This window comes from Apium graveolens, chromosome 11 (assembly GCF_009905375.1).
Source record: "Apium graveolens cultivar Ventura chromosome 11, ASM990537v1, whole genome shotgun sequence".
NCBI classification, from domain to species: Eukaryota; Viridiplantae; Streptophyta; class Magnoliopsida; order Apiales; family Apiaceae; genus Apium; species Apium graveolens.
In genome coordinates, this window is record NC_133657.1 from 26,640,901 (window position 1) to 26,665,387 (window position 24,487).

A 24,487-nucleotide genomic window follows, 5' to 3' on the forward strand; every position below is an offset into this window, starting at 1 on the left:
TTGCAGTTTGTGTTGTTTGGAACAATTGGGTTTAAGCGTTTGTTATATGTGTATTCTGAATTTAGTAAAGAAACTTACCTATCGCTGATCTAGTAAAGAAATATTACTTAAATGAATTATTTTCACCCAATCTTTATTTTCCAGGAGAGTCCAGTAGAGAAGGCTACGACGGTAGACGACACAAAAGCTGTGATGGTGGATGGAACGGACAACTTCGAAGATGAAGATCCACACGCACAGATGTATCCTCTCCTTTAGGCCTTATTACCTTACTTTGAACTTATCTTTGGAACTTTCGGTTCAAGTATGTAATGAAAAATATTAGGTCGTGTATGTAATGAAAAATATTTGGTGATTTAGCAAATTGCTTTTGGTTTATTAGTTGTAATCTAACTAGTGGTTACCTGTTTTTACTTTAAGCATTTATGAATGCCTTGGATTATTATAGTGTTTTTATCACTTGAGATTGTGAATGCTTACTTGGAGATTATAATTGCAAAATGAGATGTTGTGAGTGGTATTAATATAAGCATGTAGCAAATTCAAGCTTTGGTATGTTAAATACGACTGAAATTAGACTAATATAGCTTACAAGAATTTTGTGGCATATTATATTCGACCAGAAAACATAATTTTTTTTCTACTGAAATCGACCAAAGTTGGTCGAATTTATTTTTAACAAAATATGGTTGAATTTAAATTCAAACAAGATACGGTCGAATTTAAGGGCGACCATATCAGGTCGAATTTATATTTGACCAGAGTTAGTCGAATTTATTTTGCTACCCTTCGGGTGCGCACTGGGTAAACCCTACGGGCTCACGCAATAGCCTGCAAACCACGTGAACCAAGGTAAACTGCATTTAAGCGACAGGTTCTGGCTCAGGAGGCATAATCATAAATTCTCCTCCCGTGGGATTCGAACCTGTGACCAAGAGGATAGTTTTCCTCTCTTTAACTAACTGAGCCAACCCTTGCTGGCGAGTTAGTCGAATTTGATTTGCGATTAAATTGATTCGAATTTAGGGACGGCCATATTTGGTTGAATTTAGTATTTTGGCGGTTTTTTTGAATTTTTTGACAAAAAATTGACATTTTATTCAAAATATTTGGTAAAAAATTACAACTAAAATTAGTCGAATTTATTTGGTTGAATTTAGAGCGGTCGAATTCAGATAATTCAACCGTATTTGTTATTTTCGATTAGTTTTCGTTCGACCGAATTTTTTCGGTCGAATTTAGCTAAATTCAACCGCTTCCGGTCGAAATAGCTAAATTCGACCGAAAAAAGTCAGTCAAATTTAGGCGAATTTCTTATAACAAACACAGTATAAGTAACAACTAATTCCACATATCAACAATATATGTGCTCAAGTTTTTAAAATCAAAGTCATTATGAATAAACTTTACAAAATTAAAATTCGGTCTCAATAAAATAAAATAAATAAATTTGCATTTTATCAAATTTTCTCAAATCATTCTCATTCTCATTATTTCTCATCAAATAGATTCATTTCATTTCCTCCCACCAAACTAATATATATAATCCCTAATTTTAAAAGAATAAATTGACATATAATATACCTAATTAACAAAGTGAGAGAAAAAATAATATTGTTAGAGAGATAGAGAGATACTCATCGAAGTTAATTAGAGAGTGGAAGATGTTAACTTGAGTGAGAGAGAGATTTTTATAAAGAAAGTCGTTAGAGAGAAATAGAGATTTTAGAATTTTTTGTTTTAGTTTATTAGTTTTTCTAATGAATTGTGATTGATTGTGAATGTCGGTCGTTATTTTCCATATAATGATATTGTTGGTATTGTATGGTCGAAAAAATCTATGTTTCTTGTAATAATTATGCTATATTTGTCATTTCATAAAAATAAAAAAAATGATAAAAATATTAATGAGGTGTTTGGAAAGATTAGGTATTAGGATGTTAAAATTTGAAAGATTCAACAAAGTACTGTACATTCAAGAAATATTATATTTATTTAGCACAATTGATAATCAGTGTACAAAACTGTTATATCAACAATACGACGTCATTGCAAGTATAGAGCATCTAAATTTAGATGAATAAGAAATGAGGGCTAGTAATGCTCAATACTGGAAAAATAAAAATTATATTCTGAGCATAATAGCGTGAGTTGGAAAGTCTATTTTGTATCTATAAATATCAAAGAATGAAAGCAACACAATTCTATTTTCTGCAAAACTCTCCTGTGCGCAGAGATAGAGACGGAGGCTGAGATGGAAGAGCCAGCTATTAAGCAAAGTGTGGAACATAATAGACTATAATTCAACAAACAGCTGCCATTTTACTTTACACTTTGTTAATTACTTTCATCATCTTCCCCTCCCTATCTAACATATATATCGTACTTTTCCTTACCAGGTTAGTGCAGCCAGTGGATCACCAAAAATTCACGCAAACCTAATTATGTAGTTACAATTCCTGATTTGCTTATAGTTGTAGTATTTAGAAATATGGTTGTCAGATATGATCCGTATCTATAGTCTTTATCATTTCATCTAACTGGTTTTGCTATATTCAGCTATGGAATTTTCTAATATCTATCAAGATGATCCTGAAAGCTCCAATAATCAAATTAGGAGAGCACAACAACAACAACCACAACTAGAACAACAAGAGGGAGCTGGTAGGGGTAAGATCGAGATCAAGCGGATCGAGAACACAACAAATCGACAGGTGACTTTCTGCAAGCGCCGTAACGGTTTGCTCAAAAAAGCCTATGAGTTATCGGTGCTTTGTGATGCTGAAGTTGCTCTCATCGTCTTCTCCAGCCGTGGTCGTCTTTACGAATATGCTAATAACAGGTCAGTTTAGTCTCTAAACTATTTCAACATTTGATTGACAGTCTAATCGATCGTCATAAATTTGAATAGATCATACTCGTCTTCTAGCTAAAGATTTTTAGTGTTGAGTATTTTCAACAAAAATCGACTATGCTTTTCTTTCCTTTATGAGCTTTCAGTCTTCATCTTCCATTTTCTGCTCCTTCTTTGTTTAGATATATATATATATATATATATATATACACACTTATTCATATAACAGGCATAGATCTGGCAATTACATAAATTTTATACATAAAATAGGTTAAGCAACGTGTGGATGATTTAGTTATTACAATGCTTGTGTTTCCTTTATTCTGTATATGCACATATATTTCTCCATTTTCGTATGGATTATGACATGTCATGAATGAGCCTTTAAGAGAAGCAATATAAAAGCTACTTACACAAATTAGGGTTGCAATACCCAAATTGGTATGGAATTAGTATTAGGGTTTAATTCTATTTAAACTTCTACTTTTACTCTTTTAACTAATAACCATTTTACACACCTTGTTTGGCAGGACTACCACAAATGTGTAACATATGCGCTTGATTAGGGTTTTAACAGAATAGCTAAGTAGCTTAGAATCTCTTGTCATGTTAACTGTGAAATTTCAGACACAATTGTTCTTATTTGGGACCTGGATCTTACTTTATTTCATTCCAAATTTTATTTAAATGGTGCATGGTGCAAATATATAACTACCCCCTTCATATGTCAACAATATTATTTGTATAGTTTATTCTTTATTTTAACATAAACTAAAAATAACAGACATACATATTTATGTACATAATACTCAAAGCTAAGGTGGGTACCCAGTTCTTATAGATGTTGGTCACCATAATAAGAGAGTTTGAAGTCATATAATAAAAAATGATAAGAAAGGGGATTTATGGAAGCTTAAGTTGTGTAGAGGAAAGGGGGATGAGATGAAGTCAATTCTTGAGAAAGAAAGAGGGAGACAAGTGAGAGATGAGGTGACAGAGTGAAGAGAAAAAGTGAGAGAGGTGAGAGCCAATGAGGTTTCTGTACTTTGTTGCCTACTAATTACATATATATACATGGGGAAGTGTGTACGTACAGCTTACAGGCCTCTCTGACCATTTGAAATGACTAGAGGAACAGAGAATATTTTCTTACTTTTATATTTTCTATCACTTAAAATACATCCATTACCACTTAAAATCATATTAAAATTATATATAATGTAAATAGAATAAGTGTGATATACACATGTATATTTGATATATATATATATGTATATATTTATATTTATATTATAAAAATATTAATTTATATAATATGCAGTTGACGGTTGCGGTTGACTTTTTGCAAATTTTTAAAAAATAATACGTAATCAAATCGTAAATTAACGACGATTTATATTTTTTTCACGACTGTCCGCATTTTTCAATTAATCATAATATACGGATCATTTACTCATGATAGTTGCGGTTACTATAGTTGAGCGAATTGAATGTACAACCCTAATATTTACTCATCTTTTGACTAGACATATGCAAGCATAAAACTAAATTTTATAATTTTGTATTACAATTTTAGCAAAATGCAAAATGTACATGTAAAATACCTAGCTAAACATTGATATGTATACTTAAAACTAGATTTTATAATTTTGTACAAATGTAACTGTAATATATCTATAGACTCACTTATGTAGATATGGTTTTTTAGAGCTTATGGGAAAGCAATATAGGGTTTAGTGACATAATCAAGGACAAGGTAGTAAAGATTTAAATTGGGTATTACCTGGCGTGTAATTGGGTACATAGCCTGACGGGGATAAACTGTAATGTAATGGTATTTGAAGCTGAGATTTCTGAGTCAAACATGTTCTGGAATCTTGTATTGCCAAGGCAGAACCAGCCAATCAGTGTCTCGGGGAAATTAAGGTTGCTGCTTACACCCCCTGCACCCCTTCTTTACGGTGGCATGTGCTCTACAGTGCACCTTAACGGCCCCACCTTAAAATTTAGTGAAGACTTTAAACTTTATTTCCACAATATTATGGAGAGTCTTATGAGTTGTTATCCTTAATTAACATCATCTATTTATATATTTTCCCTCTGATTATCTCCTACACTGCTACTACTGATTTAACACCTAAGTCTATTTTCTGCTGTAATTTTAAATTAAATAATGATGTTCAATTGATCGTAGTTAAATGTTTATATGTACCATTAAGCAGATATTATTGTCGATAAATTAATCAGCGAACGTATAGTATCTATTATTAATAACAAACTCAACTATTTTTTTTAAAAAAAATTCACATAAATACGTGAATTCAATTTATATTATTAAACACTTCACCACAATCTAATAACAATTGAGGAGACGAGACAACACTCAACTGGAAGTTGAGTAAATTTAATAAGATTTGATTGGGACAATCTAATGAAATTTGTTAGCATTAAACAATTCATCAAAATATATAACCAAATCAAAATTCGTCTGATAAAATTTGATAGCAAATGTAACCAAAAATTATGTTAATTAATTTATTTTAAAGTTATATTTGCTGTTGATTTTGTTAAGTTTGGTTGATATGTTGCAAATGCAGTTGCAAGCCGTGTTTTTAAAAGTTTTTTATTTTTAAAAGTAATGGTACTTTTATATTTTTATTCAAAAAAAATTGTCTTTTTGCAAAATAATTTGATATTTTATACCTATTTTCTGCTCTAGTTTAATTTTGAAAAAGGAATAATCCTAAACTATATACTTACATACAGTACAAAGAATAAAATTAAATACCTACATATAATACAAAAAATATATATAATATTAATGAAAACTAAACATGGTTCCTAATATTGATAGGTTTTTTTCATTTCTCCGTTATGAATTGTTATATACAATTATACATGTACAATCATCGAATTGCCTATTTTGAAGAACCTGTACATCATAAACTAATGTATACTTACTACTTCCTTTATTTTTTTTATATGATATTTGATTTTTACACGTATTTTAATATATTTTGACCATATAGTTAGAAATATTATTTATGTAGTTTTAGAAATTATAATTTTAATTAATCAGTCAAAACACATTAGAATATGCACAAAAATTAAAGCGGAGTATAAAATGATTTTTTAATAAGCAAAACAAGATATAATTGTTCATATTTAATATAATCATTAAAATAATATCATGAATATTCTTTATTTAGTGTGTTCTATCAACAACCTAATGTTAAAAATATATATGCGCATGTTTTAAGTTAGTTAACGTGTAAAATCTAAAAGCATGTATTAAATACCGATGATCTTCACACATATATATAAAAATAAAGAAAAATACCTACAACATGTATGTATCATTAAGCTATAAATCGATATTTAATCTATATTAAAATATAATAATTAAAATGAGATATAATTTATAGTTTGATTAACCGTATTTTAGGTTATCCCAAGAAATGAAAATTGGAACTGAACCATTAGATACCTGATAGGGATAAATAAATCCTGATTACCTAATTAAATATTACAGTTTGGACTGCAAGGCCCAATAAGAAGATGTATGACATTCAGACCAGAAAGGTTAACATGTTGATCACGCCTGATGGACCAGATCAGGCCTGATGGAACAAAGAAGGCCCAAAAACCCTGATTATTTATTAATTTCGTAATTAATAAATAAGGGAGAAAAACAGCTATTAAGATAAGTCCCAGTGGGGATATAAATCCTTGTAGATTGGCCTCCAAGGAACCTCATGGGATAAGGAATCAGCTTCCTACTCCCTAGGACTCCTAAGTCTATCCTAATTCAGAGACTTGGCCGCCAAGTCTCTTATACCAAGTACAATTCAAGGACTCCCACATATATATAAGGGGTCTCACCCCACAAATCAGAACTACATTTTTTTGGCTTGATTATCTAATTCACAGAGATACGTAGGTATCTCCTAAAGGCAGAGTTAAGCTACGAAACACGAGGGCAGCCATTAAAGGCCTTGAGCTCCCGTACCTTAGTAATAAATACAATAATTATATATATTAGTTTTTTATCCATAACATTTGGCGCCGTCTATGGGAAAGCACAACAACAACCATAATGAGAACACGGAGAATAATTAGAACTCTGGAAGAAGGAACATCATCGGGGACAACCCAGGTGATTTCATCAACCGTGGAGATACCTCCCCACTCAACTTATGCATCTAATCAAGCGGAAGCCCAGATAGGGGCAACTCAACCTCAGCCACAAGGGACGACTCCCCCGACTATTCAAGGAAGTGGATATGCTGGGCGAAGTGAAGCACGAGGGCAATCGCCCCCTATATACGAGGGTTGGCTCCTATCCCCGAGGATCGGGAATTTTCTGGTTCTTACACCGAGAGAGACTCCGAATCTTCGGATGATGAAGTGGCCCCAAGAAGGAGGCGTCCTGACAAAGAGCCGATGGCCGATGGAAGGCAACGCCCTCAAAGCATCCAAGGGGCGAATCCCCAAGAAGTGCAGGAAAGGATCAGGGCTCATGAAGCCGAGATCCAAAGGCTGAGGCGTGACTTGGAGGCTCACCAGGCCACCAGACCCCAGATACCTCCTAGGGGGAGAAATCCTCCTCCTGTCATAGACCTGGATGGTCCGGTACGGAGAAGGTCTGTTGTCCCAAGAACTGATCCAAGCAATCTCCTTCCCCTTGGAGATCTTGATGATCCAACTCCGCCCTTCACTGAAGAGATAATGAATGCCCATATCTCAAGGAAATTCAAGATGCCCACTATCAAAGCCTATAATGGCACGGGAGACCCCGCTAATCATGTTGGGACATTCTCTAATGCACTGCTACTGCAACCCGTGAATGATGCTATAAAGTGTCGGGCCTTCCCTCAAACCCTGTCGGGTATGGCTCAAAGATGTCGCTTACCCCCAAACTCTATTGGATCGTTCAGAGAGTTAAGTCAGGCTTTTATTAAGCAGTTCATCAGTGGGAGAGTCCATGAGAAAAGTTCAGCATCTCTTATGAGTATTGTGCAGGGAGCTAAGGAATCCTTGAGAGATTACCTGAATCGTTTCACAAAGGAGGCTTTAAAAGTCCCGGACCTTGATGATAAGGTAGCCATGATAGCACTGCAACAAGGAACTAGGGATGAGTTTTTCAAGATGTCCTTGGCCAAACGTCCCCCTGAAAGCATGTTGCAGCTCCAAGAGAGGGCAGGGAAGTATATCAAGGTTGAAGAAAGTATGAGGAAGACCGTAGTAAGTAATGAGCCCACTGGAAACAAGAAGCGGAAAACTGATTTAGAATATATTGCTAAGGACAAGTATCCTAGAACCGGACAAAATTCTGATTCAACCCCCAAGAAGGGAGGACCTGGGCAAAAGTTCACTGAATATGCTAAGCTGAATGCTCCTAGAAGCCAGATTTTAATGGAGATTGAGAAAGATAGAGATATTCGCTGGCCTAAGCCCTTGCAGGCTGATCCCGCAAAACTAGATAAGAGCAAGTATTACATATTTCACAAAGATGTTGGCCATGACACCGATGAGTGTAGGCAATTGAAAGACAAAATTGAGTTTTTGATTCGAAAAGGAAGATTGAACAAGTATACTGGAGAAGGAGGGGACAGGAATAATAATGGAAGGAAGAACTTTGAAGATCGCAGGAGGGACCAAGACGATCAGGGGCGGAATCCCCAACCTAGAGGGCCGGTTATAAATGTAATTTTTGGAGGGCCGCGACCTCGAGGGCCTGTGATAAACACGATCTTTGGGGGTCCAACTGCTGCTGGATTGTCCAAAAATTCCAGAAAGGCATATACCAGAGAGGTTATGCATATTGTTGGAGAAGCCCCGAAGAGGGCAAGGACAGAAATCACATTGGCTTTTGATGATTCTGACCTAGAGGGTGTAAAGTTTCCTCATGACGACCCGCTGGTCATAACACCGATAATAGGAAATAGCCCGGTTAAGAGTGTCCTTGTGGATAATGGTGCTTCTGTGGATATCTTGCTCCACGACACCTTTCTAAGGATGGGGTATAACGACTCCCAGTTGACACCAACCGACATGCTGATATATGGATTTGCTGGAGTAAAATGTCCTGTAGAAGGGATAATCAAGTTGCCAACCACCAAAGGTACGGAACCAAGGCAAGCAACGCAGATGTTGGATTTTGTGGTAGTAAAGGCTAGTTCAACATATAATGCTATCATGGGAAGAAAAGGGATACATGCCTTCAAGGCAGTCCCTTCTTCCTACCATTCAGTCATGAAGTTTCCCACCCGAAACGAGATTGGAGAAGAGAGAGGAGATCAAAAAATGGCTAGAAGCTGTATGTGGCCTCTTTGAGGGCAGATGGAGTCGCGGGGCAGGTTCTTCCTATTGAAGATATAGATGTCCGAGAAAATGATGAGAAGAGAGGAAAGCCAGCAGAAGACTTGGTTTCGGTTCCTTTAGACCCCGAGAATCCTGAGAGGATGACTTTCATTGGAGCCACATTAGAAGAGCCCCTTAGAGGGAAGTTGGTGAAATTTTTGCAAGAAAATAGTGATGTGTTTGTGTGGTCAACAGCTGATATGCCAGGCATGGACCCGGAGCTGATTACTCACAAGTTAAACGTGGATCCAAGCCGGAAGACAGTGAAACAAAAGAAAAGAAATTTTGCCCCAGAAAGACAAGAGGCTATAAAACAGGAAGTAGAAAAGCTCTTAGAGGCTGGTTTCATTGAGGAGATTCAATTTCCGGAGTGGTTAGCAAACCCTGTAATGGTGAAGAAGGCTAATGGAAAGTGGAGGATGTGTATAGACTTCACTGATCTGAATGATGCATGCCCTAAAGACTGTTTTTCGTTGCCAAGAATTGATACTTTGATTGATGCCACTGCTGGGCATGAGATGCTGAGTTTCATGGATGGATTTAGCGGATACAACCAGATCAAAATGCATAAGGATGACATTCCAAAGGTATCATTCATCACTGACTTTGGTGTTTATTGTTATCTTGTTATGGCATTTGGTCTTAAGAATGCAGGAGCCACCTATCAATGGTTGGTAAATAAAATTTTTAAGGACCTTATTGGTAAGACTATGGAAGTCTATGTTGATGACATGTTAGTCAAGAGTCTAGCAAAGACAAATTATATAACCCATTTGAGGGAAGCTTTTGAGGTTCTGAGGTACCATAAGATGATGTTAAACCCTACAAAATGTGCTTTCGGAGTAGGATCTGGAAAATTTTTGGGATTGATGGTCTCCAAGAGGGGGATAGAGACTAACCCCGACAAAATAAAGGCAATCCTAGACATGGAACCACCAAAAACCGTCAAGGATGTTCAGAAGCTCACAGGAAAGGTTACTGCGCTAGGACGATTCATCTCTAAGTCAAGAGACAAGTGTCTGTCATTCTTCAAGTCACTAAAGAACATCAAGGACTTTGTATGGAATGAGGAAAACCAGAAGGCATTCGAAGAGTTAAAGAAATATATGGCTCAGGCCCCGTTGTTGGCCAAACCATCTTTGAATGAAGTTTTATTCTTGTACTTGGCTGTTTCAGAGAGCACCTTGAGCGCGGTGTTGGTTAAGGAGGAGCTGAAAGTCCAGAAACCCATATATTATGTCAGCAAAATTCTGCATGGTGCTGAATTGAATTATTCAACTATTGAGAAATTTGCTCTAGCCTTGGTAATGGCTTCGAGAAAACTGCGTCCTTACTTTCAGGCTCATCAGATTGAGGTGCTAACAAATCAGCCACTGAGAAATATCATTCACAGTCCCAAGGCAAGTGGGAGAATGATTAAATGGGCAATAGAGCTGGGAGAGTTCGATCTCAAGTATAAGCCGCGAACGGCAATAAAAGCCCAGGCGCTAGCTGACTTCGTGGTGGAATGTACCATACCCAACCAAGAACTCGGGGGCAGGAAGATACCATACCGCAAGATAAGAGAGTCGATAATGGGGACAGAGAGAAGGATGATAAAGAGAAAGAGTTTTGGGTTCTCTATTTTGATGGAGCATCAAAAATAAACTCCAGTGGAGTAGGATTGGTATTGCAAAGCCCTGATGGGTTATTAATTGAGTATGCTATGAAGCTAGAATTCCCAACCACAAACAATGAGGCAGAATATGAAGCCCTGATAGCTGGCCTTGGCCTAGCTGGGACACTTAGAGTCAAAAACTTAAAGGTTCGTGGAGACTCGAAACTGATCATATCCCAGGTAAAGGGAGAATTTGAGGCAAGGAATGATACGATGACTAAGTATGTCCGCCTAGTAAGGGATGTGATGACCCAATTAATGAATGACATGTTGAACACATTCCAAGGGAAGAAAATGCTAAGGCAGATGCGTTATCAAAGTTTGCTTCATCTGAGATAGAAGAAAGTTCAGGAAGTGTGTACTTCCGTGTTTTGAAGACACGAAGCATAGACGTTAAGCTTGTGGCTCTCATAGGCCTGGGGACGTCATGGATTGATCCCATCAAGGCTCACATTCAAACCGGTTGGTTGCCAAGCGATGCTACTGAAGCACGGAAGTTAACTGTTCAAGCACTAAGGTACTCTTTGATAGATGGGATTCTGTATAAAAGATCTTTCGTGGTTCCTTACTTGAGGTGTCTCAGGCCCGATGAGGCACGCTTGGCTCTTGAGGAAGTGCATGAAGGTATTTTTGGGCAACACTTGGGGGGCAGGGCCTTGGCTCATAAGATAACCCGTTTAGGCTTCTATTGGCCAGAAATGATGGCTGATGCCAAAGAATATGTGAAAGAGTGTGATCGCTGTCAGAAGTATGCACCAGTTGTTAGACAACCCCCCGAGATGTTGACCTCTATCAACTCGCCTATTCCCTTTGCTATGTGGGGGATGGATATTCTAGGACTTTTCCCCATGGCCACGGCACAAAGAAAGTTCCTGATTGTAGCCATTGATTATTTCACCAAATGGATTGAAGCCAAACCTTTGGCCAAGATCACAACTAAACAGGTTGCACAATTCCTGTGGGAAAATATTATGTGCCGGTATGGAATTCCCCGTATCCTAGTCACCGACAATGGAACGCAGTTTAACAACGAGGAATTTAAGAAGTATTGTGAAGAAAATGAAATTGAGTTACGGTTTACCTTTGTGGCTCACCCGCAAGCCAATGGGCAAGCGGAGGTAGCAAATCGAATTATCTTGGATGGACTAAAGAAGAGGATCGAGAAATCAAAAAATAATTGGGTGGATGAGATACTTCCAATATTATGGGCCTATAGGACTACCTGTAGAGTCACTACTGGAGCAACCCCCTTCATGTTGGCATATGGGGCAGAAGCAGTTGTTCCCGCGGAAATATCACATTCTTCTCCAAGGATTCAGGCTTTCAATGCTGAGGAAAATGAGGAAGGACAAAGGTTGGCTCTGGACTTAATCGATGAAGTGCGAGATGGGGCACATGCAAAGATAGTAGAGTATCAGAAGAAGGCTTCATTCTACTACAACCTAAGGGATAAAGAAAGGTTCTTTAAACAAGGTGACCTAGTCTTGAGGAAGATAGAAGCTTCTGGGGTAGGACAGAAAGGGAAGCTTGCCCCAAATTGGGAAGGGCCGTACAAATTCAAGAGTGTTCAAGGTAGAGGAACCTACAAGCTGGAGACAATGGATGGTTTTGAAGTCCCAAGAACTTGGCATGCACAAAACCTGAAGGTTTACTATGTGTAGGGCAATTGAATACGATTCTCACTTGTCTGGATGACAAGTAGGTTTAAAAGCACCTTGAAGTTTTGCTTGCATAGGATTTTATATTCCATTAGAATTTACATTGTCAAGTTATTATTGTTAAGGGTCGAACCCATATTATGTAAGGTTTTGAAAAACCAGACTTCAAATTGAAGAGTTCGAAATTATTTCAACCTATGGCTGTTTGAGTTGTGAAAGTACTTGTGTGGCCAATTAGTTCAAGTTTGAATGCATATTAAAGTATCGGAAAGATAAAGGAGAAAGATGCGAATAAGGAAAGTAGCATATAAAATAACCCCGGAGGGTAATAAGTTTTGATACAAACAAAAGTCCAGACATAAGTTAAGGATAAAATTACAAAATGAAAAAACTACTCCTCCATGCGGGAGCCTTCATTCTCTTGCTCCTTATCAGCACCTTCAGCATCCTTCGCAGGAGAAGCGGGAGGAGAAGCAGTGTTAGGATCAAAGATGCGATCATCTGGCTGAGGGGAATTGAAGAGGGCATATATGCTGTTCTCCGTCTCAGCCTTCTCAGGACTTATAAAGTCCTTAGGGTCGACTAAGCCCGGATGCCTCTCAGAAACCGCCTTTACGGCCGCATACCATCCCTGAGTAAACTGTAGGGAATAAAGACCCTCATCATGAGTCTCCATGAGATTCTTAAACTTGTCAGAATCCATGTAGTCATCAATGAGCTTATCCTTATTGCTCCTAAGTTTCACCAGCTCGGAATGAGCCTTAGCCAGCTCTTAATTCTTCGTGTCCAGCTTCTTCTCCAGGTGCTTGGCTCTCTCCTCCCATTTCTTCATCTCCTTCTCAAACCCATCAGAGTTACCCTTCCAGGACCTAGCCTGATGGAGGGCCGCCTGGAAGTAGGTGTTACTCTGCAAAGAAATATGAGTTAACACAAGTTCGTTGAAATACGAGAAAGTTGGAATTCAAAGAAAAAAAGAAAAAAGAAAGTTACCGCAGCTTGGGCTTGAGAACCCAGAAGCTCAATAGTCTCGCTATCACTCCCCGTAACAATGTCAGTAAAATCGTGGGGAGTGATGGAATGGTAAGACCAATCCTTAGCATGTTTGGTGGATCCAACCACCGTATCGCTCCTCCTGAAGCCCCAGTTAGGACTGAAGGAATGTGCCTTAAGTGGAGGATCCACATCGTCCCCCAGCTCGACCATCGGGATGTGGGGCTTAAGGAAAGAAGGACCGTCAGGCTTGCTCCTGGGGTCCCTGTTTAGCTTGGCCCTCTTCTGGCGCCCAGACTCCCCTTCCTTGGGCCTGTTGACGTTATTGATGGCCTCGCAAGCTGAAAGAAAAAGATAGAAGGAATATTAAATTGCAGGAGATAAAATATTACAGTTAAAGGGAAGGAAAAATAGCTATCCAGTTATAAATTTACCCTTATCACTGGCCTGAGAGAGACCAACTTTCTTCAAGGAAAACTCCTCTAAGAGGGTCCAAGTGTCTGTTTTCCCATCATCTGAAATTAAGGCTTGATAGGCCACCTCCTCCTCATCAGATAACCTGATGCTACCTGGACTCCCATCTGACACTTTGCAAAAGGGCCTACGGAAGAGTGTGGCCCAATCACCCCCGGCCCAGGTCAGCCTAACGAACTCATCCCTCCATTTTGTGTTGTTCTCAACTATGGAATTACTATCAAAGATATGGGGGATTTTGGGCCGTTGACGAATTAAAACCCAACCCGGTTGACTCATGGAACTATTATAGAATTGGAAAACTTTCCTAAAGACAGTTACGGAAAGAGGAAAATTGTTTCTAAGAAAAAAGGACCATAAAACAAATAATATTCCTCCAAGCGTTAGGAGGGAGTTGACAAGGGTTGATTTCTACATCAGCGAGTAAGCGAGGAATAAATTCATGGAATGGGAACCTAAGGCCCGCGGTCAGGGCTCCTCGATAAATAAACAAGGTATCCCCCTTCCAGTTACATGTCCTATCCCCAGGGGCGGCTGGAGTAATCCTAAGGTGGGGTGGAAGTCTGTACAGGGTGTTCATGGACTCGATTCTACCATCTAACTCATGAAAGGTGTTACCATGGTTATACGAATCTAACTCACATAGAGAGGGATATTCATCACCTCTAGAGTTAATCATATCAATTAGGGAAGTATACGGAGATTGAATTTGAATGTTTGTACCTCTCTTAGAAACATTCATCTTCTGCAAACGAGCCAAGTCACGATCCGCCATTGATATGCTTCGGTTGAATGCTCGAAACCTAGAAAAACTTGAGAAAGGTGGAGCTGCGGTGGCTGAGGTCGTCGGAAATCGCCTTCTCAAAGGGAGAACTCTAGAGAGAATTGTGAGAGAAAGTATGAGAAATGTGAAGTGAAGTGAGGATTTTCACTTCACACTACACTTATATAAGTGAAAAGCTCAGAATACGAGGCATTTTTAGGCCCATTTAGTCAGGCCCAACCTAAAAAAGCCCATCTACAAGAAGTATCAGGAATAATCTAGAAGCTCCCATGGAAAATGAAGGGTCGAAAATCGACCAGAATTTTAAGATGGTTCGATCAGAGTCCTGATCGACACAAAAAAAAAGTATCCTGATCGATATCTCATTCGAACAAAAGGAAAGAAGTTCACTAAGTTCGATCAGAGTCCTGATCGACACAAAAAAGTATCCTGATCGATATCTCATTCGAACAAAAGGAAAGAAGTTCACTAAGTTCGATCAGAGTCCTGATCGACACAAAAGAGGATCCAGATCGATATATCATTCGAACAAAAGGGAAGAAATCTATTGAATTTGATCAGAGTCCTGATCGACACAAAACCGAATCCAGATCGATACCTCATTCGATCAAAACGGTAGAAAGCCACCTAGTTCGATCAGAATCCTGATCGAAATCAATCAGGAATCCTGGTCGATTCTGCCCAGATCCTGGTCGAAGGTTCAACCGACTAGAATGTCACTTTGAAGGCTAGTTCGATCAGAATCCTGATCGAAATCGATCAGGAATCCTGGTCGATTCTTCCCAGATCCTGGTCGAAGGTTCAACCGACTAGAATGTCACTTTGAAGGCTAGTTCGATCAGAATCCTGATCGAAATCGATCAGGAGTTCTGATCGATTCTGCATAGATCGTGGTCGAAGATCCAATCGACCAGAGTGTTACTTTCTGAGCTAGTTCGATCAGGATCCTGATCAAAATCGACCAGGAATCCTGATCGATTTTGTATACATCCTGATCGATTTTAAGCCAGAAAATTGGGGAAAAATCCAGAAAATTAAGGATAAATCCCGGAAAATTAGGGAAAAATCCAGAAAATTAAGGATAAATCCTAGAAAATTATAGAAAAATCCTGGAATTAAGGGAAAAATTCCTGGAAATTAAGATAATTCCTGAATAAAAGGAAATATTGTTGTAAACGTGTAGGTCACTCCACACTTTACACAAAAAACAAAACCCTGTAAGGGAATAAATGAACTTAACTTTCGCGAAATCTTATACGGTTTCCCAAAAGTTGGGGGGCAAATGATAGGAATAAATAAATCCTGATTACCTACTTAAATATTACAGTTTGGGCTGCAAGGCCCAATAAGAAGATGTATGACATTCAGACCAGAATGGTTAACATGTTGATCTGGCCTGATGGACCAGATCAGGCCTGATGGACCAGATCAGGCCTGATGGAACAAAGAAGGCCCAAAAACCCTGATTATTTATTAATTTCGTAATTAATAAATAAGGGAGAAAACAGCTATTAAGATAAGTCCTAGTGGGGATATAAATCCTTGTAGATTGGCCTCCAAGGAACCTCATGGGATAAGGAATCAGCTTCCTACTCCCTAGGACTCCTAAGTCTATCCTAATTCAGAAACTTGGCCGCCAAGTCTCCTATACCAAGTCCAATTCAAGGACTCCCACATCTATATAAGGGGTCTCACCCCACAAATCAGAACTATGTTTTTTGGCTTGATTCTCTAATTCACAGAGGAACGTAGGCATCTCGTAAATGCATAGTTAAGCTACGAAACACGAGAGCAGCCATTAAAGGCCTTGAGCTCCCGTACCTTAGTAATAAATACAGCAATTATATATATTAGTTTTTTATCCATAACAATACCCGATCTGATTGAATCTTACCGAACCCATATTTTAGGTTTAGGTTGCGTTTGGGTTTAATTTTTAAACTTAGACTATTTTTGGGTCGGGTTTGGTTTATGATTTTACTGTTTCAAACCCGACTCAAAAACTCGAAACTCGTTTCGTACCGCCCCGAACTCGAATTCGATCCCAAACCCATACTGATATATATATATACATACATTTATATAAATAAGTATGTATATACATATATATTTGCGTAAAATACTAATGTGCAAGTGTACACAATTGCAAACAAGTAATATAATAATAAATACCAGATATCATTTATCACGGAATATCTATGCGTGTAAATCACAACTAATATCAAATAATTCAGTTATAGAATACAAGAATGAGTTTGATTTATGTAATTAAACTAGTTAATAACTAAATTAACTAATTAATAATATGGGAAAAAGATATGGATAAATTTTAGATATGAAAAGCTAAGTCAGGATATTACTTCACCCTAATATGTTCATGTCAGTAGTTAAACAGTGTAATACTACATCAAGATCACAGTGTAATGTTCATGCCAGGATAACTTTTAGGCCTGATCTAATCTCCTGTAATAATACTCTCTCAATCTCATATAATGTGTCATGTTTTGACTAATAAATGGTCAAATTATTTAAATTTTGACCGCAAATTATAGTTAATATATATTTATATATAAATGTCAAAATTTATATTATTAGAAAATATATCTTATTCTCTTTAAAATATATTTTTCAATTTATAAAAATAATACATTACTTTGTCTTAATTATTGGTCAAAATATGGTCAACTTGACTATATAATAGTCAAAATAGGACACATAATATGAGATGGAGAGAGTATCTAATAAAAGTCTTTTTAATAAATTAAAGCAAATATAAGCAGATTTCCCAATTAGAATTGAATTCTAAGAAAGTGAAAATTCGTAGTTGACTTTTGGACTCTGATTCTGGGCTGATTCGGGAGGATCTTAAATTCAAGATCACATATGATATAAAGCTCTTCTCATAAGTTTTTTATGGGCTATTAAATTGTCATAATTACACTTCCAAAACTCCATATATGGCACAAACAGTGTAGACTGCGCAGCTAGCACATAAAATCTGATTTTAAATCAAATTAAACTCCAAATCTGATTTTATAATTCCAAGTATTATTTTAATATAACTCCTTGGTATCTACAATAAAGCATGAATATTTATTAAATAAAAATCCAAATTAGGATAAAATACGCAAAATACAGGGACAATATTCAGATAAAATGCGTGCTCATCAAAAATTATATATCTTTATGTATTATCTTTGTTAATTATCTTGAATATATTATTAAAAAATATAATAGGTATGTAAGAGCAATATGATCAAGGTTGACCTTGTATGCCCTTGGAAAGTTAATGGATTTAAATAAACTTAGTATTATTGTAAAATGTAATCATGTATTCATTCATTTTTCACTGCAATCATGACTTCAAATTCTTATATTCTTGTGGTACATAAAAAGTTCTCATTTGTTCTTATATTCTCATTCTTTTTTTGAACGGAGATTAAGCTTTTCGACCTATTTTCTTCTCTAATTATTGAGATTTGATTGTAGTGAGAATAATTTATTAGTTTCAGGTTTCGTTTAAATTCGAACCCAAAATAAACCTGATTGGCTCAGATTCGGGTTCACCAAACCGGGTTTATTACGGGTTCGAGTTCAGTTTAAGCAAAAAAAAATCGGGTTCGGTTTTGATTTTTACGAAACCTGTTTCGACCAACGTGTTTGCTATCCCTAGTTATCCTTTTTAATCACGACGGTTAGATCTCTAAATCAGATGATCCCTACCGTTAAATCCAAATACTAAAATAATATACCACCCAAGTTTACAGATTCGAATCACACCAATAACAAATATATATGTTATTATTTCTAAAGTTAAAAATAAATTTTTAGATACGAATCTCACCAACAACAAGCATTTATATTAATATTTAGCTAAATGCGACCGATTTTGGACCAGTTGTATTTAGCCGTTTTTCTTGTAGTGCAAATTCATAGATTCGAATCCCTCCACCATCAAATATTTAATTATTGTTTATAAATAAGGTTAATGGTTCAAATCTTATCAATCATATACTGTACCATTTGATATTAACTTAAAATTATTATATTTAGTTATTTATATTAAAATTCAAATAAAATTATATAATCTATAAATAAAAATATGAAATTATTAACGGGAACCCGTATATCGCATGAGTTTTAAACTAGTGCTAATTAATAATTTTGATCACACTCTGCTTTATGAAAAAAAACTTTTAGGTGAAATATGTGGTGGGGTTAAACCCAATAGATATTATGGGTTTGGTGATAGAAAACATAATTGGTTTGGGTAATAATTGTATGGGTAGACAATTATTATCATAATTGAGTTGGGTAATAATTGTATATGTTGATAATTATTATTATAATGGGAATGGGTACTAATTGTATAGGTAGATAATTATTATTGTAATCAGATTAGGTATTGTCATGTTGGCTAAGTTTGTGATGACTATATATACATAGTCATGTTATTATTTTGATTTATGCTTGAGTATTGTTTGACTTAAGTATCGCTTGAGTGAATACCGTTTGGAGAGATTGATTGTATTATTGATAATTGTTTGGATTAATAATACAAGTTGGGACGTGAGTTTTTCCGCATCACATATTGTGTGTGTATTTTGTATTGTTTGGTTGGTTGTATATTTTGTGTGTATTCCGCCTAACAAAGTGGAATCAAGAGCCAAGGTTCATGATGGAGAAGGTTGGGGGATTTGAGATTGAATTGTTTAATGGAAGAAATAATTTTACCTTGTGGTAAAGCACGGTGAAAGATCTGTTAATTCAACGAGAGTTATATGCGACTCTCGGAGTGAAAAAGCCTACTGAAGTTGATGATACAAAGGGGGGAGACATGAAGTTACGTGCAGCATCAACGATCCGGTTGGCCCTTGTAGCGGAAATAAAGTATGATGTTCTTGAAGAGGACAATCCCAAGAATTTATGGGAGAAGTTAACGAAGACTTATCACTCAAAGTCTTTGGCCAACTAGTTATTTCTCAAGAAAGATTTGTTCGGGCTCAAGATGGAAGAAGACGGAGATTTAAGAGATCATCTGAATCGTTTTAATGGCTTAATCAACCAACTGAATAATTTAGATGAAAAATTGAAGGATGAGGACAAAGTTATTTTACTACTAGTGTCTCTACCGAAGAAGTATAATACTGTGATGACTTCTTTATTGAGTTAGATTTAGATGAGACTATTGTTGATATTTTGGAGGCCGAAAGATTGATGAAACAAGAATCAAGTGACATATCTGATGGAAGTGCATTCGTGATACGTGCGCGTGACACGGAAAAGAAGTATGTTAAGAAACATGACACTAATATCAAGTGTTTTTATTGTGAGAAATTGGGCCATATACAATTTATGTGTCCAAAGGAAAGATAAGACTTCAGAAAGTAGAAGAAAAATCGAGGAAGGAGTAGTGTTTCACTTGTGGAAGCTGATGAAGATGTCTTTTGGTTCAAGAAGGGAAGGGATCAAAAAAAGAATGGGTGCTTGGTACGGGATGTTCTCATCACATATGTGGTAGGAGGGAGTGGTTATCTACCTACAAAAAGTGTGAGGGAAAGATGGTAACTTTACCGAACAGTAAAACGGTAAAGGTTGCTGGCATTGGTGAGGTAACAATGAAACGTCACAATGGTTGTGTTCAGAAGTTAACTCAAGTAAGATACATACCGAAGTTAAATCGAAATCTAATTTTGTTGGGTAAATTAGTTGATTTGGGATATACTGTTATGATGAAGAACAATATGTTGAAAATCACTAAAGGAGATTTAGAGATACTCAAAGATCGAAAAGGTAAGAGAAATCTTTTTGCACTAAAGGGAGGGGTTATTATTAAGGGGAAGTATTGGCGGATCGATGTCGATGACTTGATGGTCACCGTTAATTCGGTTGTGCATGAAACCATATTGGGTTGAAGGGAGGGTTGTTGGGGTTAAACCCAATAGGTAGTATGGGTTTGGTGATAGAAAACATAATTGTATGGGTAGATAATTATTATCATAATTGAGTTGGGTAATAATTATATGTGTTGACAATTATTATTATTAACATGGGAATGGGTAATAATTGTATGGGTGAACAATTACTATTATAATTAGATTATGTATGTCTTGTTGGCCAAGTTTGTGATGACTATATATACATAGTTATGTTATTGTTTTGATGTATGTTTGAGTATTGTTTGACTTAAATATCGCTTTAGTGAATACTGTTTGAAGAGATTGATTGTATTATTGATAATTGTTTGAAATAATAATACAAGTTTGGACATGGATTTTTCCGTGTCACTTGTATGTGTTTTTTGTATTGTTTATTTGATTGTATATTCATGTGTACTCCCCTAACAATATGTGCATAATATTTATTCTGCACTTTTTAAAAAGTGCGAGCATAATAATTGATAAATTGGTCTCTTTGTTTTCACATAAAAATTGTTTTCACTAGAATTACATCATTAATTAAATATACACATTAATTCAGCATTTCAAGAAGGTCAGTACTTCAATTCTAGCTATATATATATTGATTATAATTCTGTTAATTTCACATTTGCAGCGTAAGATCAACCATCGATAGGTACAAGAAAACATGTGCTGATACCTCAAATGTAGGATCTGTTTCTGAAGCTAACACTCAGGTACACACCAATCATTAGTATAGGTATCTTGAAATTGAAATCTTTGAGTTTGTGTTGGATTTCAAACCTAATCACATCTTTTCTGTTAACGTGTGTATATATATACGATAATTTAGAATATCGTCACTTATTGCAGTACACGTACACACGTACGTGAAATAGTCCAATGATCAACTACATTTTTTGTTTTTGACAACCATCAAGTACATGTTGATTACAAGTAAATGCATCTTTTAATTGAATTTTTTGAGTTTATGTCGGTATTTTAAGATTAATCATTCTTTCTATTAAAGTGTATATATTTTAAATATCTTTATTCTCTTGATGTAGTGATGTTGAAATAGTAATACAAATTAACGAATAAAAATATATCTAATTATTTGATAGTAAGAATTATATTTTGCATCCTTTAGTTTTGATCAAAATTCAATATTTTATACTTATTTTCAGAAATTACGGTTTGTAACCCCAACTTTCAGTTCGCCGGAAAAAAATACCCTTTTGATAGTTACAACTAAAATAATGATGGGTAATATATGAATTTTAATATAAAATATAAATAAATTTAGTAGTTATAATTCGAAAAAAGCTAAAAATATTTATAATAATGAATTCCCCCTTAAATACACACTAAAATAATAATAACGTCACATTATTAAAAAAAAAGTAATGCAGTAGATTTAATTAAAATTAAAATTAATGTATAAATTTATATTGTAAAAATTAATTTTAGTGAAATTATAAATTTTGGAAATAACACCATGTAATAAAAATTGAAATTGAAATACTAGTATGTCTCAAAAATTCAAAAATATAATATATATATATATATAATTCAATTTTTAATACAATTTAAAATATATAAAATATTTGTTAATTATTTTTTCGAGCTGAAATTTTTATTTTACTAGTATGACTCAAAAATTCAAAAATATAATAAATATACATAATTCAATTTTTAATACAATTTAAAATATATAAAATATTTGTTAATTATCTTTTTAAGCTGAATTTTTTTTCCCCTTCCCAAGGAAAAATGCAATTATCTCTTTTATTTAACTTATTTTAAAGAAAGAGCTAGGTACTTGTTTTTATAAAAAGTATAAAAAATTAAGGTTGAGGGACTGGAATCCTTCTCTCTGGCTAAATCGAGTCGTATTAACTAAGCAGCTCATCTAAAATTTGGTAAATAAATACTCAAACAACCTCTTATACTCTTTACACCACTCCCGTTATAATAATAATAATAATAAGGGGATCATCAAGTCTCATTAAGTGCAGTCTTTTGCTAATTCAGTTTTACCAGCAAGAAGCCTCCAAACTCCGGCGTGAAATCAAGGCTTTACAAAATTCAAACAGGTAAAATATATACTTCTCCATTACATATGCACACAAGGACACGGTTCCTTTCTGGACACAATGTTATGTGCTAATATTTACGGTTAAATGTTTTATATATATATATACACACACACATGTAGGAACATAGTTGGGGAGGGCCTTGGCTCTTTGACCTTCAAGGAACTCAAGAATCTTGAGGGAAAATTGGAGAAAGCCATTAGTAAAATTCGATCAAGGAAGGTAATTTTACCGCATCCTGTTACTATTATTGCATCATACATGTACTATAATTAAGCTGAGTTGATACATTGCTCCTGCTTCTATCTTTATTTTGGTTTTTTAATAATGCTGATGGAACATGCATATATTACATTAACTACTATATTTTCTGATACATAACCTCTCTTTTCTCTTTTCAAATTACCAGAACGAGACATTATTTGCTGAAATTGAACTGATGCAGAAGAGGGTAATTAACTACTAATCCCTACTCTCTCTCTTACTTGCCAACTTCCAAGTAATTAACATCTTAAATCATTCGTTTATAAACTTTCTGTGATCAGAGTTACCATATTTTCTAAGTTTTTGCGCTACTTATAAATATTACATCACTTAATCAGTACACCTAACATGTTTGTATGATTGCACTGTATTTAATGCTGTGTGCAGATATTCTTAGGTTACAGTATACTTACTATATAGCCTCAATCGGATGACAATGATTATATAGTAAATGCACAATTCTATTTATGCAGGAGATTGAGTTGCAGCATGCTAACATGTACCTAAGAGCAAAGGTCAACCTCACTTATAATATGTCTGAGATTATAGTGTGAGTGTGAGTGTTGATGTGGTGGTTTATATGTTGTAGTAAATTATTTATTTGAAATCGAATTATGCAGATATCTGAGAACGAGAGAGTCCAACAACACATGAGTTTGATGCCAGGAGGAGGATCTTCCCATCATCCATACAACCACCAGCAATCAATGGCTCCTGATTCACATCCAGCTTACAACCATGATGCTCGCGACTTCCTTCCCGTTAACCTCCTGCAGCCTAATCATCATGAGGACAATTACTCTTGCCAGGATCAAACAGTTCCTCTCCAACTTGTGTAAGATATATATATATATATATATATATATATATATATATGACAAATTGGCATGCTTTTAAGACACTGCCATACATTTATGTTGTCTCTTGAAGAGTTTACATATTGGCAGTTCCAGTGTATATATATTACTCTAGATTAATCATCTCCAGTAAGATATTTAATGCATAAATATATATATTGGGTGCAGGTAATTAACACCTGAAGGCTTAGTCCACGCATGATCTGGTGGTTCTGCTTATGGTTCTATCGTTGCTTATTACAATGAGTTATAATTTTGTAATAACATATTGATTTAAGGCTTTACTATAATGAGGACCTTCAGCTTCGATTCATGTACGAGTATAATGATTTTATGTGTTCTTGTTATAGCACAGGTCCTGTACAAAGTGTGCCCCAAGTACTCCTGTGTAACAGACTTTTATTTTGTGATTGCAGCCTTTTCAATTGGGCAGGAGCCTTTGCCATGCCTCTATTGAAGTCCATTAACTAATGCATCACTTAAGACTTGGTTGCTTTGAATTTATAATTAATAAGCAATTTTTCTATCCCTAGTGATTTCTAGATTATTCATACAGTAGCACAGAAGAATATGTTGAAAGAGAATATGTA

General features: G+C 35.7%; 1 protein-coding gene across 2 annotated transcripts; it reads left to right on the forward strand.

Annotated features, from left to right (window-relative positions):
* The first annotated feature begins 2,194 nt into the window (after positions 1 to 2,194).
* LOC141697094 (agamous-like MADS-box protein MADS1) lies at positions 2,195 to 24,423 on the forward strand. Of its 2 annotated transcripts, XM_074501308.1 has the most exons (9): positions 2,198 to 2,399; positions 2,560 to 2,842; positions 21,336 to 21,417; positions 22,715 to 22,776; positions 22,899 to 22,998; positions 23,186 to 23,227; positions 23,514 to 23,555; positions 23,661 to 23,875; positions 24,066 to 24,423. In XM_074501308.1, exons 2-9 carry the CDS (start codon positions 2,562 to 2,564, stop codon positions 24,067 to 24,069), a joined length of 828 nt encoding a protein of 275 aa, XP_074357409.1. In that variant the 5' UTR covers positions 2,198 to 2,399; positions 2,560 to 2,561; the 3' UTR covers positions 24,070 to 24,423. The 2 variants fall into 2 exon arrangements, with proteins under 2 accessions (XP_074357410.1, XP_074357409.1); XM_074501309.1 differs by lacking the exon at positions 23,514 to 23,555 and having other exon boundaries at positions 2,195 to 2,399.
* Positions 24,424 to 24,487: the final 64 nt, after the last annotated feature.